Genomic DNA, 15395 nt, shown 5'->3' with positions numbered 1-15395 from the left:
TTTGCAGTTCACATCCAGCTTTTCATTTTATTTACTTTTATGCAACTTGATCTGATTTCACACATGGTTTGTTCATTCTCTTTTTACATGCAACGGGAGAGACTTCTTTCTATTTTGCATATAAAACAAAAGGGGGTTCTGATTTCTCAATTTCTGTCCCCAAAGACGGCAAAAGTACATTGGAATGCTTCTTCGAGCTACTTCTTGCCATTGATCCATGAAAATAAGTATTTCCACCCATTTATATGACAGTGCCATCTTCTATTGTTGCCTTCTCCAATATGACTGTAATTCCTGATCGAATGTAAAATCCATCTTCTGGTCTATCTGCTTCTTGAACTCCCTACAGACCAATAATTTGCATGGCAATAGGTAACATCATATCATGATACTACTAGTGACTTCTGCTTCACAATTATCCATGACTAGAAATATACTACCTAAAAAAATTGGCTCAAATGTAAAATCAAGATAAGGCAATCATGCTTACATCTTTGTTCATGATGATGACATCTTTCCCAATCTTTGCATTCTTGTCAATTATGCAGTTTCTTCAACAAGGACAACAGGTAATAAAGATCAGATGACTATTAGTACATGTTAAGCCAAATCTTTATCATGATAATGACACATTTGTTATTAGTGTCAACTTCTAAAACAAACATATTCAATCAGGTAGTGTATTGTTCATCTTAGGGTGAGATTACCTAATTTTGGTGTTCCTTCCAATCCCAATGGGAACCTTTCCCTCTGCCAGCAGAGAAGCAATTTCAGATTCAGTTTGGTAATAGTCAGCTCCCATCATTACAGTGTCCTGTAAAAGGTGGTTTTAGAATTTTAGATGGTATGAATCTTAATGTAGAAGGGCATAGCACTTAGGATCCTTGGTTTAGAAACTGTGGTAATTACCTGGAGCTCAACACCATAATCCAAACGTGAACGTTCACCTACAATGGAATGTTGAACGATACATTCTCTTAGGAAACATCCGTGGGAGATTATTGCATCCACAATCTACGGAGCAAATCAAATATTATAAGTGACACATCTCATGAAACTATTGCCAAACTTTTCACATTTGTGATCACAGTCATACTCGGCATTTGTCAATCTTTGTTGGTGGTAGCAATCTTGGAGATGTGTAAATGGGTGTTTTGGGGTCATAAAACTTGAACATTGGATTCTGCAAGAGAGGAGCACAGTACAAATATTAGTTTCAGGACACTGACAATTTGCTACATTCTATCAGCTACTTGAGGTCTGAGTTTCATTGTAATTAGGCTTGTGGATCTTGAACTATTACTGATCATTCTAATTTGATTTATTCTCCTCTGAATTAGTATGCTACAATTTGCAAATAGACTTTTATTCACTTATTTCTAACTCCCAAGATGCAATATGTTGATTTATTCATGGTGGCCTAATGCTAAAGGAATTACCACTGATCTGTATCACACAGGAAGCAAGATAAGGGAGACTAAATATATGCATCTTTGATAATGTGGCCTGTATTGTAAACTAGTGCACGGTTCTATAGTGCTTATACCTTCAAAATAGGAATACTATTAAATTACAAACTTGACAACAGTAAATATCTTGAACTCACCTCTTCAGTAAGAGCCAAGTTAGCATCGTAAAATGATTTTATTGTTCCAATGTCTTCCCAATAGTCATTGTATAAGTAAGCCTGAAAGAGGACAATAGACATTCAACTTGTAGTCTTGCCTCATTAAGCAGTGATCAGTTGTAAATGCAAGATGTTCATCTTCTAGAATAGACCAAACATTTGAAAGGATATCTGTTTAGTGCAATTTTTCTTACGTGGACATTGTGTTCCCTGACAGCTGCAGGAATGATTTCCGATCCAAAGTCATTAGATGTAGGATATCTCCATTTCAGAATTTTGAGTAAAACATCCGTCTTGAATACATAAACCCCCATAGATGCAATATATGGTGACTTTTTTGCCTCATGGGGTAACAACCCGAAAACAGAAGTATCTACTTGCTGCAAAGAAGCAACAGGAACACATGGTTAGAATGAGAAAAGAGATAAATATATTATGATCAAATATTGGGACCTGCAAGTTTGCAAGAAAGTTTCGTAGTTATGGAAAGGTAGAATGAGACACAAACACAATGGTAGAAATCTGCAAATCAAGCCTATAATTTGTAAGTTTTGTAAATTTGTGCTCTTCTTAATATGTTTTGTACATCACTGTGTGATGCTATCCTCTGATGTATGACCAGTCATTCTGGATAGACACTCAAATATATATATATATATATATATGTGTGTATGAACTTCACTGGAAATTCTGCAAGTGTCAGTTGCTCACTAAGGAACTGTGGATTTTTTTTTATTGTTCTGTGTGATAGTGACCATGAACCTATTCTAGTGGAACATTCATTGGTATTGGGGCTTACCATTGCTTTCAGATCAGGACCCTTGGGTTTTTCTGAAAAATGGATGATGCGACCTCTGCCATCTACCTTGACCAATCCATAATCTGATGCACGGCTGAAAAAAACGCGATTGAAAATGAGACTTGAATAATATTAAATTTGATTGAATGTTTTTGTGTGGAGGAAGTTAGTGTCTTTGCTCTCTTTCTATAGTGACTCTTTCCTTTCCAAAGGAAGAGAATATATTCTCCCAGCAGAACAGTGATATTAAACAAACAAACGTGCCACTTCAGAAAAAAAAAACAAAGAAAAAGAAACACATGTAAAAGGTTATTAAACACACCTGTCACCTACAGCAGCACATGATACTGTAATATCTGCATTTCTGTCAACGTGACTCTGCATATTTATTACAAAGTAGATAACCAGTAAATAAGAACTGTGTAAAAAAATGAAGAAACACTCCAAAGTATGAACTGCATGTCTAGGCAAATTAAAAAACTTGATGCAAGAACATAAGAAGGGTAGGAGAAAAGGAGAGAACTAATTTTTCAAAGAGAGTTAATTGCCTTAATTCTGTGAATAATGTTAACTAAGATAATTGCCTTGCTAATGGCTCTATTACCTGCACAAGATCCATGTAATCCATTCGGTATAGTTGATCTCCCGCCAAGATCAATACATTCTCAATGTTTGTGTTTTTGGCATCCTACAACATTCAAACTATCACTGTTCCTTTCAACTTGAGAGAAAAAACTATGAGGGGCATGCAGTGTATACAGAAATCTGCTATGTAAGAAAGATTATGTTCCCACCTCAAATACCCATGTAAATTGCCTCACAGCATCTGCGGTTCCTTGGAACCATCTGTTTCCAGCTTCTCCTGGTGTTTGAGTAGCCGCCAGAACCTATCAAGTATTTGAGTTGTTTTGTCATATTAAATTATAATGAACAAAAACAGTAATAGGTCCACAATCAGGGCTCTGGCGCCCCCTCACTTCCAAAATACAGTAGAATCATTCTTGTGGCTCATACTTCTCTGCCAGTCACAACACACAAAACTGTATCTCCAATAAAAATACTATACAGTTTTATGAATATTTTACCATTTTATGTCTTAGTTTCCTTTTTCAACAGTTAGGACAACCACAACCATATCTTACGCAAAAAACCAACCAGATAATGATGTACGAGTTTATTAAGAAGTGTACTTTAAGCCTAACTCAATCTCATAAAACTGACTTATGAGTTCAACTTTACACCGCTCACGCTGAAAGTGACAGCTTGTGTGTGGTGGCATGATAAACCCAACAAACAATCACTAAGATAGACTCGAAATGACTTTGATACCATATTAAGAAGTGAATTTTAAGCCTAACTCAGCTTCATTTCATGAGGTGAGGTTTTCTCAATCTCTAGTCGACGTAGGATTTAACAGAGTCATTTATGACCTCTAGCAATCACCATCCAATTCTGGATACATACCTCCACACATCCATCGCCAAAGTTGATTCCATTTCCGAAATAGGTGCGGGAGATGTGACGGTTGAGGGATGCAGAGTTGAATTGGGTCAGTACAAATATTTTGTTGAGGCCACTGTTTATGCAGTTGCTCATTGGGATGTCTATAAGCTTGTAACATCCTCCAACAGGAACCTGCAAAAGCATACTTTATCAACTTTATCATCTGAACATGGAAGTGGAACTTCATAAAAGTGATGATTTACTCACAGCAGGTGTGGCAGCTCGTTTGGTGAGAGGAAATAGTTGAATCCCAGGACCCCCTCCCAGTATGATGGAAACCACATTTTTTGGGTTAGCCTTTCTTCTGAGAAATGCTGGAATTTGAAAATCCTGAAATTGAAATTCAAAATAAGAATATGGCGTGTTTGGTTTCACATCCCAGATATGTTTTTTTTTTTTTTACGTTTTCTAAGAAGCTAACAAAAATAGTTTCTACGTTCAGTGAATTTCTTCTTAATGTGTTTCCAAATACACTGGTCAAGATCATACCGATCGCGATCATAAAAACTGTAAGGTTAGAAAGTATAAAATGGATCCAACACCAGAATTGAACTTACCACTGATTCTTTGGTAGTACTTGACGTAAGAACAGCAGAAACAACACCAGGTTTTGCCTTCTTCACCCTCTCCTGGGTTCTCAGACTTAAGGCCAATTGGTTAATGATCCAGGGACTGTAACTAAGACTCCCTTTGATTCTGTCACCTAAAAAGCCACCATCTTGACGAAAAGTATTGTCTTTTCTCAAGTTTCCATAATGGGTATTGGCTTTCAAGGTTACACAAGCAGACACCATTGTGATAGCCTCAATACTAAGAAAAACCTGAACTTCAGATACCCCAGATGGTAATGATGTGCAACAGTTCAATTCCTTTCAAAAAGCCAACCTCCAAATCTCAAAAGCTTGTACTTTGAAGTTCCAACTGTAAGCAAACCAAGTGAAAAGTATACATTACATTATAACAGTACAACACAAAGCTGGAGTCACAGTTGATTCTGTCAGAAACTTAAAGTGACACTAAAATAATAGAGCAATGTATGAAAGAAAAGAAAAATCTTACTTTACAACACTAGGAATATGAAAAGCAAAACCAAAGAAGATGAAGAACTAAAACTCAACACCCACCCAGTTACTTGGACAGGAATTTTAAGGCAAACAGTTAGAGTATGAACTATGAAGAACCAGAATTGAACTAAATTGTGAGTTTGATGCAAATGGGAATTCAGATAACTGATCAGAGGGATGATTTATATTACTGGAGATGGCAATGAAGTGGATGAGTTGATAGTGAATGTGATCAAGTGGTGTGAAAGGTTGTGGTTGCCTTTATTGGCTTGTGAGCCAGAGTTTTCACGAGAAAGATGGGAAAAATCTCACGGCTTTGGTATATATCAGTTTTCAAAAACTATAACAGAGCATGTGAAGTATCATTAAATAATGTTGGTTTGCTTCTATAATCTGTAGATCATGTGTAGTTCAAGTTTCTAGGCTCCTCTTATAGAGGCAAAAGTCATTAGGAAACAAACAAGTGTCAATTTCAGACACTAGCCGTTCGTGAAATCAAAGGAAAGTTTTGATAAGTATAGAGAAAGAAATATGTAAAATTAATGCTAATTTCCACGGTTGTCATTTGACGACATGTTGCAACATTTCCTTTTTGTTGATCATGAGCATGATTTAACTTATCTTCATAAACGTGATTATTGTTGAACTTGATTGAGTTTGATAGGATGGTTTTCATGCTCGCCATTGCCAAGTGCCATTTTCCATCCAATAATAAAAGAGGTTAAATCAAGTAAAATGACCATAGTGACTCAAATAGTGTATAATACAATGTAATTTTAAAATTATTCTATCTTTTTATTTATAATTTATTTTGATGATTTCTATATAATTTTAAAATTATTCTATTTTCTTTACTTATAATCCATATTTCAGTAAAAAGTTGTTTTTTTTTTTCAATTATAATAGTACAGAATTTTCAACATAGTAAATTACTATTCCCATTTTATGTCCTTCATCCCTTTTTTTTTATTTCTTCTTCTTCATTAGAAACAATTTAATATAAAAATAGTATCATTTAAAAATTAATTTGATAACATCCTTTTATCTAGCATCACTTTAGGATGACATAGTCTTAAAATGAAGGGCGATGTTCAAACGAAAAAAAACTTATAGTAGATTCATAGGTTTTCGATATAGGTCAACCTTTCTAACTGTCGTAAAAAATAACAAATTATCAATGATGATTAAAATTTTCTCACTCAATTATAAAAAACTTAAAATATGTATTATTTATTAAAAGATTATTTAAAATTACATATTTTACTGGATGCAAGTGTATATATAGTTTAATAATGAATTACCCTTAACCCATCACCACCCCCAAAACTCTCCATAAAACAGGTTTTAAATTAGATTTTCATCATTATGCTCTTAATCACCCTTTCAACTTCAACTTCTTTAATTTTATTTTCATCTTTTTTCTTTTTTCCTTTTACAGTTTCAGAGGAAGTGATTCTCTCATCAAATCCAAAATTTGATGAAATTTGCAAAAATTTCAATGTCAACATATAGTTCCATAATTTCAGCTGTACATTTGTTATTCATTTTCATAATTAGAAACAGGAATTTCTCAACAAAACCAATTTTTCTCCTCAAAATTGCTTTAAATTATGAAAACCTAATAAATCACTATCCAAATGATGAAACTGAAGTAAAATTAGTAAAAATATGATGAACATATAAAGTAAATGGAAGTGTTTATAATTGAACCGATTTGATTCCATAATTTGTAGTTATGCATTTGTTCAGCATATTGATGTTCATAATTAGACATGAAATTTCATAAGAGCTTTGATTTTTATCCTCTCAAATTATTCTAAATGACAACATAAGATCACTGCCATGGTGATCAAATCAAGCTAAAACTAGTAAAAAAAATCATATTGGAGACACAAAGCAAATCATCAAAAGAGATTTTTTCCCATTCAAATATTTGCTCTTGTTTAAAATGTCCATAGAAGACTTTTATTTATTTATTGAAAAAAACTTTTTCTTCCAAACACTTAATTAATCTCTTAATTGAATCCAATTTTTAAGTATGTACATGTATAAAAAATATCGGGAAGGAGAATTTTAAGTATGTATATATATATATATATATATATATATATATATATCATAATTTGTATTAGTTAATTTAATTATTTTTACACAGATAATACAGAAATCACTCTGATAAAAAAACTCTATCAATTTAATTTTTATTAAAATGTTTTAAATATTCGAATCCATGAATATATACATTGTAAAATTCATGATAAATTCAATTTGAATAGTAAAATAGTGTATAATTTTAAAAAATTCTATCCATTTATCGATAAGTGGAATGAGTATCAATATACTCATATCATATCAGTGAGTATACACAATATTATTAAAAAAATTGTCTTATTATTAATATTAATATTAATATTGTTTGTTTAGCTGAGCATAGTAATCTTAATATGAAAACTTTTTATAAAAATAAATAAATAAAATATTAATATTGTTTGAGATTTTGAGTGTACATAATATTAATATTTTTTAATATATTTCATTTTCATATTTAAAATGATATTACACTTATTTTGAATTTTAAACTAGTAGCTATAAATAATTTAAACTTTAAATTATTTATTTAAGAGGTATAAACTCTATGACTTAGTTAACTATAGTTGATGATTACAGTATCAGTGTTAGTCCCAACTTTGACCTAAATAGTTTCTTCATTTTCAATCTCAAAAATGGTGTTTATTGGCTGATTGAGTGGGGCCCATTAAGGTACAAGTTACAAGTAGATTATTCAAAGGTGGGCCATAGAAGTCTCCTCCAGATTTTGGACATAGAGCCCAGCAACAGCATTCACGGTTCTCAATTTCTCAATGTGGGCCCATTTGGCCCACTATCAATTTTTTTGTTGTGTTTGTGGATCTCGTGCACTCTCCACCTTAACCCTTCCCAATGTCTCCATGCACCAATCACGTGCCAAGCAAGAAAACAAACAAAAAATATTAACAAAATTGTAAAAAAAAGAATAAAATAAATAGAATTATGCATAACTTTCCTTAGTGTTTATCTCATCAACACTTATTGTCATTTTATTTTATTTTTATTTTCCTAATACCATTAAATGCTTTTTAATATTATTTAATATAATTTATTGCAAATTTATTTTGTAAGGTAAGTTTAGGTTGGTGGTACATTAAACTGTAATTTAGTTTTTTGTTAAAAAGTTCTTCTCCCTTCACACATTCAACCACAAAAAATCCCTAAAATATAGAATAATAATTTTTTGGCTTAAAATTTTGTTTGTTTGATGGAGATTATAAACATCTTATGACGAACATATAAGAAAGAATATTTTTTTTTGTCTTAAGTTTCTTTGGGTCATTCTCGATGAGATAAGATCAAATTTTATATTATTTTTACTTGATTTTATTTATAATGTCAGAAATTTCTATACATTTTAAATATCAATTTGGAAGTGCACTAGATTTTTTTTTAAAAAAGTTGTATTTTATTAATGGAGATAGTGCATGAAGAGATAATGATAAAGTAAATATGGCATTTTCTCTATTCTTTAAGTTTGGTTTTTAAATAAAAATCTCACTTACTGTAAAAAATAATATCATTTGAATTAAATATAAAAATAACCTGATTTGTCTGATTAGGGTTTGTATTGTAGGAATCTCTGCATCACTTATTCATATTTTATTTATTTATTTATTTTAATTTCTTAGGAAGAAGTATTTAACCTCCTCAATTTTATTTTTTTAGTAAATAAATACCTTAAACTTGTTTTCTTAATTGATCCTTGGATTATCTCATGGAGAAATAGATACTTTAAATTTTAATTTTACTGTAACTGATCCATAAATTTTACTATATAAAACACCTAAAATTTTAATATGATACGGAAAACTTATTTGTTTTTAAATAGTTTTTCTCCAACATAGTTTAGTTAAATTATTTGCATTAAGTGTCAATTATTTATTATTTTTTCTTTTTTTTTAGAAAAAATATTTGTAAAATGTAATAAATTTTAAGGATTAATTAGAATAAAATTAAAAATCCAGGTGTCAATTTAAAAAAATAAAAATGAATTAGGAAATCTTAAATTTCAACGTGATACTCCTTGTAAAATGATAAAATTTAAGATTAATCAAGATAAAATTAGAGTTGAGAGTATAAAGTAAAGTTTAGAAATTAAATATTTCTTTTCTTAATTTTTGATATAAATTTTGTGTTTAATTTGAAAACTAATAAATAAACCAATTCAATACATAACCTAACAATCACTTAATTTTAAAAAAAATGCATATAGATAATTATAATCAAGACAACAAAATATCACACATAGTTATAATTTATATCATTCAAACTATTTATAAGCTGAATCTTAAAGCTCAAAGTAAAAGTTCAAATAAATATCGAACTTAATCTATATAAAAAATATATGATTTTTACTCATCAATTTAATCCATTTCAATTTTTTAAATTTATTTTTATTTTGAAAGTAATATTTTATATTAAAACTTGTGTCAGACATAAAGTTTTATGTTACTTTGTTTTGGAATTTAAAATTTCGTGATAAATTTATTCTTAAAAGTGTTTTAAATAACTAAAGAAAGAAGATATATTTATATTATTATTAATTTTGACTCTAAAAAATATGGTTAATTAAGTAAAATCGAGACTATTAAGTATATGAGAATAAAATTAATGAAAATGTCTTGTAGTATAACATAATAGATGGACGATGGAAGTTGAAGGGTAAAAAAAAAAGCAGATAAGGATTACAGTGTGTACTGAGAGAGATTGATGGAGAATTGCAACTACTGTTTATGCACTTAGACCAATAACATGTGATGACTGAACAACAACATTTAGAAAGAAAAAAAAAATCACTACATGTTGATTTTGATGTTTTTTTTCATAACTATAATCTCAAATTTAGGATATGATTTAACACAGAATCAAACATTAAATATAAGATTAAAAATTAAAAATCAGTATTTAAATATTTATTTATAATCAAATATATTTTTAGCTATTTAATTTTTTAAGTGAATTTTTTATTTTATTTTCAACCATAAATCGAAGTTCATGAATAATAAATTCATAAAATTTGAAAGCAGAGATTTATCCTTTTTTTTTACCTCAGACAAGTCCTTCTGGTAAGAACAAAATGAACATATTTGTTTGCAGCTTTCTTGTGTGGTTGATTCATAGGTGTATGATCTGTTTTCATTGTTGGGTTTAATTTGACTCTTGACATAGATCATACACGTGTTCAACATATATAATGAAGAACATTATCCACAATGCATGCATTAAAAAAAATCATTAAATAACTTTTTTTTTAAATTAATTAGTTACTATATTAATTAACTTAAATATTATTTTAAAAATTAAAAATTTATTTATATTTAAAATAGTTTTTATTATTAATAAAATTTTCTAAAAGAATTTCTAAATTGATATCTAAATTTGCTATCAAGGTTTTAGCTACTAGTATTTTAGATTTTAAATTGGTCTCAATTAATTTTTTAGAGACTAATTTTAGAATATAAAATATTAGTAGCTAAAATCTTGATAGTTAATGGTTAGCTACCAATTTAAAAATTAATTTAAATTTTTTTATTAATAATAAAAACTACTTTATATATCATTATTTTTTTTTAATATCTAAAATAATTTTTAATTTAATCCAATAGTAACTAATTATATTTATCTCTAAAATTAATTACAATTTAATGATTTTCTTTTAATGATGACATTGATTATTATATGATACTCTTGTACATTACAAAGTCGTATTTTGAGGTAATATAAATGCTTATAAGTTTCCTAATTATATTTGATATTGGGTATTATATAATTTACTTTTATAGTAAGATGCATTTGAATGCAAATCTGGTTGATTTATGATAGTGTTCCTTATTGGAAGTTTGATAAATTGTAACATTAATACAAAATTATTCATCATCACTTTAAATAATTATGGTCATTTAATTGAGAAAATTAAAAATAAGGGGTTGTTGAAGATCTTATTGAAAGACGAGTCCTTACTTTAAATTTAATAGTAATAGATGGGTTGAAAGTGGTGAAAGATGAGATAGAAAAATTTGGAATAGCGTGATATATTTGATTACAATACTTAGAATAAGAAGAAAAAATTTAAGTCTAAATCAACATGATAAAATCAACTTATAAACTTAGATTTATGTTCACTTATATACTATGCAATATTTTTATTTTTAGTCGACATGGGATATTAAAAAAAGAACGTGAACCAAATTTAAAAGATATTGGAATGTGATTCGTGATATAATGGTAATTGCTTCTTTAAACTACTTAATAGATAGACCTTGATAGGTAGGAGTGTTCATAGTAGCAATAAAATTTGAGTACTCAAAGTGTTGTAACGAAATAACATGATTGTCAAAATGATCATTGCTCACATTGCAAACAAAATTTGAATTAAATGTTTCTATTTCTCTCTCTCTCTATACATATACATTACAAAATTTGATGGTCTAATAATGTTAACTAGTGATTGAGGATGTTAAGAAGGGAAACTCTGGTCTTTATCAAACGCCTAAACAGAAATTCAAAACCTTCTTCAAGATCTTGAACAAGCGACTCCACTTTCTCCATTTGGTTTTGCAGATTACTCATGTTTTCAAATTTACTTGTTTGGGAAAACATGCAGGATTGCAATGCTTCATCAAGTTGGGCAAATTCACGTTCATCTGCCAACTTTGAGCATCCTACTTTCTTCGTCTGCATCAGCTTGGAAACCAAAATCCAGCTGCTAGACTTTGATTGTGCAGTCCCTGAGATCAAATGAAGTAGTGTCTGAAATGTTGATAGAGTTACCACTTCCACGTTCTCCAATAAACTAATCAAAGCTACTGTTTGGTTATCTTTGTTTGCAAGTGGCATGCTGCATTTTCTTGTAGAACCACCCTTCAAATTTGCCAAGGCTTTTGAGATGGCCTTTTTCACCACCTTTCTTGAATTCAAGAACTTCTTAATCTCTGCCCTGAGCTCTGCTTCACCTCCCTTTTTCCTTCTCATAATTGATTGAAGCTCTCGCATGCACTCTTTTGTGTGTAGTAGAGAGTCTTTGGCGGTTGTGCACACATCTAAGAGCCTTAAGGATCCATTCAGAAGCTCATCTACCCACTTTTCTTGACTCTCACGATGAAGTGCTTCTTGAGTGAGGGGAAGTTGGAACAATTTTTCAACACCTTCATGCAGATCTTGCAACCCTCCTAGCTTGTGGCTAAGGGGTGAAGAGGAAGAGGAGGTTTCATGGGAAGCCTTTAACCTCTCCAAGTGCTCATTGCATTGCAGGATAAGTGGGTGTGATCTAGAGGGCAAGCTGTTTGAACGAGCATGGAAATGGGATTTTGTGTTCAATTGAGAAGTTGCCATTTTTTTCCTCAGGGGAAGAGAAGAGAAGAGAAGAGAAGGCTAGATGTTGAGAATGGAATTCAGTTTTTTGATCTACCTTCTTGCTAATGCCATATGCTCAATATATACAAAAGGGTGTTGAGGACACAAGGAATCTCATCTTAAACTAATATCAATACGTGCTAACAAATCAAGATTTGGATCTAAACATGATCACATAATTGTTAGGAAAGTGTCTCCCACATGGAAACTCTCCAACTAACACTTTGTTCCTTTTTTCTCTCTCACTTCGATGATTCACCTTTTTCAATTAGAATCATCTACCATAAAGAACCTGCATTCAATAATGTAATTGAACTGCACGTGTGGACTACTTGATGTCTAAAACAATGGCTGCACTACTTCTGAGCATGTCCCTCATGCAGAAACAATAATTGAACTACTCGTTGTTCCCATTTATTAAAATAAAGCTAACAATGTGTGAGAGAAAAGAAGGGAGGTGAAGTGTTGCATCTCATTGATTTAATACAAAACTGTCTAATGGTTAAGAACGTTAGGTCTGTGCTTCTAGCTACCATCTAAATTAAAAAATTGAATAAGAAAAATATAAGGTGAATAATAGTTTTAAACATCATAACTAAGATCAGAATATATAGGAACTGGATTGATACTTGCCTTTCATGAGGTTCAAGTCAAAATATTAAGTCTCATTGTTCTTTTTACATGAAAAAACTCTTCTCTGCTGTATATTTAATCATTCAAACATGGAAAATGTGACTATTTCAACACCCTTTGACAAGCTAATCAGTGACATGGTTTGTTGGCCTATGATGTTAGAAGAGAAGTTGTCCTAACATCCTTCAAATTTCCCATGGCTTTGAAGATGGTCTTTCTCACTACATTCCAAAACCTCATGCAGAAGGGTATTTATGTTCATGGAGAAGAGCTTCTTGGACTAGGGGATAATGAGCCGAACTTTCAACACATTCATGCAGATGTTGCAACCCTTTTAGTCTATGGTTTAGCAGTGGAGTTAAAGAAGAGGCTTCTTGGCCTAGTGTTCACTGATTGTAGAAGAGGTTTCCATTTTTCTACAAAATAAGAGAACACATGATGAGATGCATGGAAAATTGAGATGTAGATTCAACTTCCTTCCAGTGCCATGTGCTCAACATAAATAACAAAAACATCAATGAGTGCTAACTAATCAAGATTTGAATCCAAACATAACCTTATTAATGTTAATGCAGTGTCTCCCACAAGGAATCTCCTGACACCTCGTTTCTCTTAATTTATATGCTATGCAACACACGCTTTGCAACAACTACTTTGAAAAAAAAATGTATTTCATTGTGTCACCCCTCGTGTGCATGTGTAGACTTGTCAGATGGCTAAAACACAAGGCTTAGGTCACGCTGGCCATGGGGAACAAATGCTGCATCTCTTGTGGCCTCATCAAACTCAATGTTAGTGCTGCAACTCAATATATTTGCAAAAATAAACTTGATTTTTTTAGTAGCACAAGTGTTGGATCTATGGAGAAGTGAATTGGCCTCTCATCTGCATGTTTTCTAATGTCCCCAATTCCGTATATATTAAATAATCAATGTTAGTAGCTCCTATTTTGGAGTAGCATGGACTATATTTCATGATAATATGCTGATTCACTTGTCCTCTTTACACGAATACAACCAGCTAACATTTCTTTATCCTTAGCATATAAAACTGTAGAACATGTGCAGCCATAGTTTTGATTTAATAATCGGCCAAATAGAAGTTGTAGCTTTAGCAGCTAGGACATACCTTCATCCTTTAACTTTAATTTTCCCAGACAGAAGAAATTGAAACTCGATTAGAAGCATGGTATCGGTGCCTGTTACATGTGTATAATTGAATAATAAGTAATAGACTATAACATCTATAGGTGGACTGAATAAAAGAAAAATGTTGCTGAGCAGTTGTTTTTCTACTGTGACTCTAGAAGTCAAAAAAAGTGTTTACTGTTTTATGATCTCTTTACTTTCATTTATGTTAATAGTGAACTTTTAGGAGAAAAAGGGGAGTTGGAAAGATGAGATGTAGAGGGTAAACACAGGAACAAACAACACCAAAGAGATAGATGTTGAAGTAACAATAGTTTGATCCTCATGTACAATTGTGACACTCATGGGGGAAAATTGAGTGCACAAAAATCATGTATTTGGTGAATTTTCTTGAGAGGTGTGATCAACTCCTATTTGTAGATCATGAATGCAGCAGCAGCATAAAAAAAAAAGTGATTGTTCAAGGGATAGCTCACCAAGCTTAGGTGCCTGGAGATGCAGCAGCCTGTGATCCCTCCACTGTCAAGAGCCAGAGGTAGTCGCTGCTCTGTGAAGCCAGCCTCACGCATTGCCCTCTCGTCTAGGAACCAGGAGACCAATGCCTTCGCAATGTTCCCTTGGCTCAACTCTCAACTTGGAGTGGGCAAGCCAGCAGATGCAACCTCCAGGCCAACATGGTGCTAAAGCCTTGTTCAATCACCTTGGTGCCCCCACCTGGGTCACAAGCTGGTGTTACCCAGCTCGGCGAACTGACATGCTTGTCAAAGATTTATAAAGTCTAGTTTGTGTAATACTCTAAACGATGTGGGACTTGAAATGTGACAATATTAAGTACAGATAGCCTTTAGTTGGAGAGTGAGGCATATTCCTTTCTCCATCTTATGTTATGATACATAACCTTGTAACCCCAAAGGTTTGGTTGAGTCCATTTTAAAGTTCTGAGAAAAACATAAAAGTTCCATTTATAAGTTTTCATTCAACTTTGATTAATACTCTCATCTCATCAGAAAAGTTCAATTTTGATATTGTTTTTTACGTAATTCTTTATGGATCCCCAATTCGGATCCACCAGGCCCAAAAGACTGGACAAATGTTTTGTGCACCTACTTTATTTCTTCTTACACCTCATGATTGTGATAAAAGATCAAAATGCCCATTTATTAAAATATAAAAATAAC

The 15395-nt window shown here is 31.5% G+C and overlaps 2 protein-coding genes, 1 long non-coding RNA gene and 1 other non-coding gene across 6 annotated transcripts; all 4 read right to left on the bottom strand.

The window, feature by feature from the left end:
* Positions 1 to 5482, bottom strand: LOC137805494 (glucose-1-phosphate adenylyltransferase large subunit 1). 3 transcript variants are annotated; one of them, XM_068622801.1, is made up of 15 exons: positions 5185 to 5482; positions 4487 to 4850; positions 4137 to 4259; positions 3891 to 4061; positions 3221 to 3313; positions 3031 to 3114; positions 2749 to 2804; positions 2427 to 2520; positions 1822 to 2007; positions 1607 to 1687; positions 1097 to 1183; positions 910 to 1014; positions 708 to 814; positions 491 to 551; positions 1 to 343 (listed from the first exon to the last, which is right to left on the bottom strand). In XM_068622801.1, the coding sequence occupies exons 2-15, from the start codon at positions 4721 to 4723 to the stop codon at positions 242 to 244; spliced, it is 1587 nt and encodes a 528-aa protein (XP_068478902.1). In that variant the 5' UTR covers positions 4724 to 4850; positions 5185 to 5482; the 3' UTR covers positions 1 to 241. The 3 variants fall into 3 exon arrangements, with proteins under 3 accessions (XP_068478902.1, XP_068485955.1, XP_068492285.1); XM_068629854.1 differs by having other exon boundaries at positions 5054 to 5399; XM_068636184.1 differs by having other exon boundaries at positions 4989 to 5397.
* Positions 5483 to 11428: 5946 nt separating this feature from the next.
* Positions 11429 to 12492, bottom strand: LOC137832122 (uncharacterized). Its single transcript, XM_068640137.2, has one exon. It carries the CDS (start codon positions 12413 to 12415, stop codon positions 11525 to 11527), a length of 891 nt encoding a protein of 296 aa, XP_068496238.1. The 5' UTR covers positions 12416 to 12492; the 3' UTR covers positions 11429 to 11524.
* A 524-nt stretch (positions 12493 to 13016) lies between these two features.
* Positions 13017 to 14268, bottom strand: LOC137832131 (uncharacterized). The gene is made up of 2 exons (XR_011084521.1): positions 14198 to 14268; positions 13017 to 13485 (listed from the first exon to the last, which is right to left on the bottom strand). It is a non-coding gene; the product is annotated as an uncharacterized LOC137832131 (long non-coding RNA).
* Positions 14269 to 14665: 397 nt separating this feature from the next.
* On the bottom strand, positions 14666 to 14963 carry LOC150023003 (signal recognition particle RNA). Its single transcript, XR_016518008.1, has one exon.
* Between the last annotated feature and the right edge of the window lie 432 nt (positions 14964 to 15395).

Source organism: Phaseolus vulgaris, chromosome 11 (genome assembly GCF_051622355.1).
Source record: "Phaseolus vulgaris cultivar YP4 chromosome 11, ASM5162235v1, whole genome shotgun sequence".
Taxonomy (NCBI): Eukaryota; Viridiplantae; Streptophyta; class Magnoliopsida; order Fabales; family Fabaceae; genus Phaseolus; species Phaseolus vulgaris.
The sequence above is the reverse complement of the archived record's forward strand: the minus strand, read 5'-3'. Positions and strand labels throughout refer to the sequence as shown.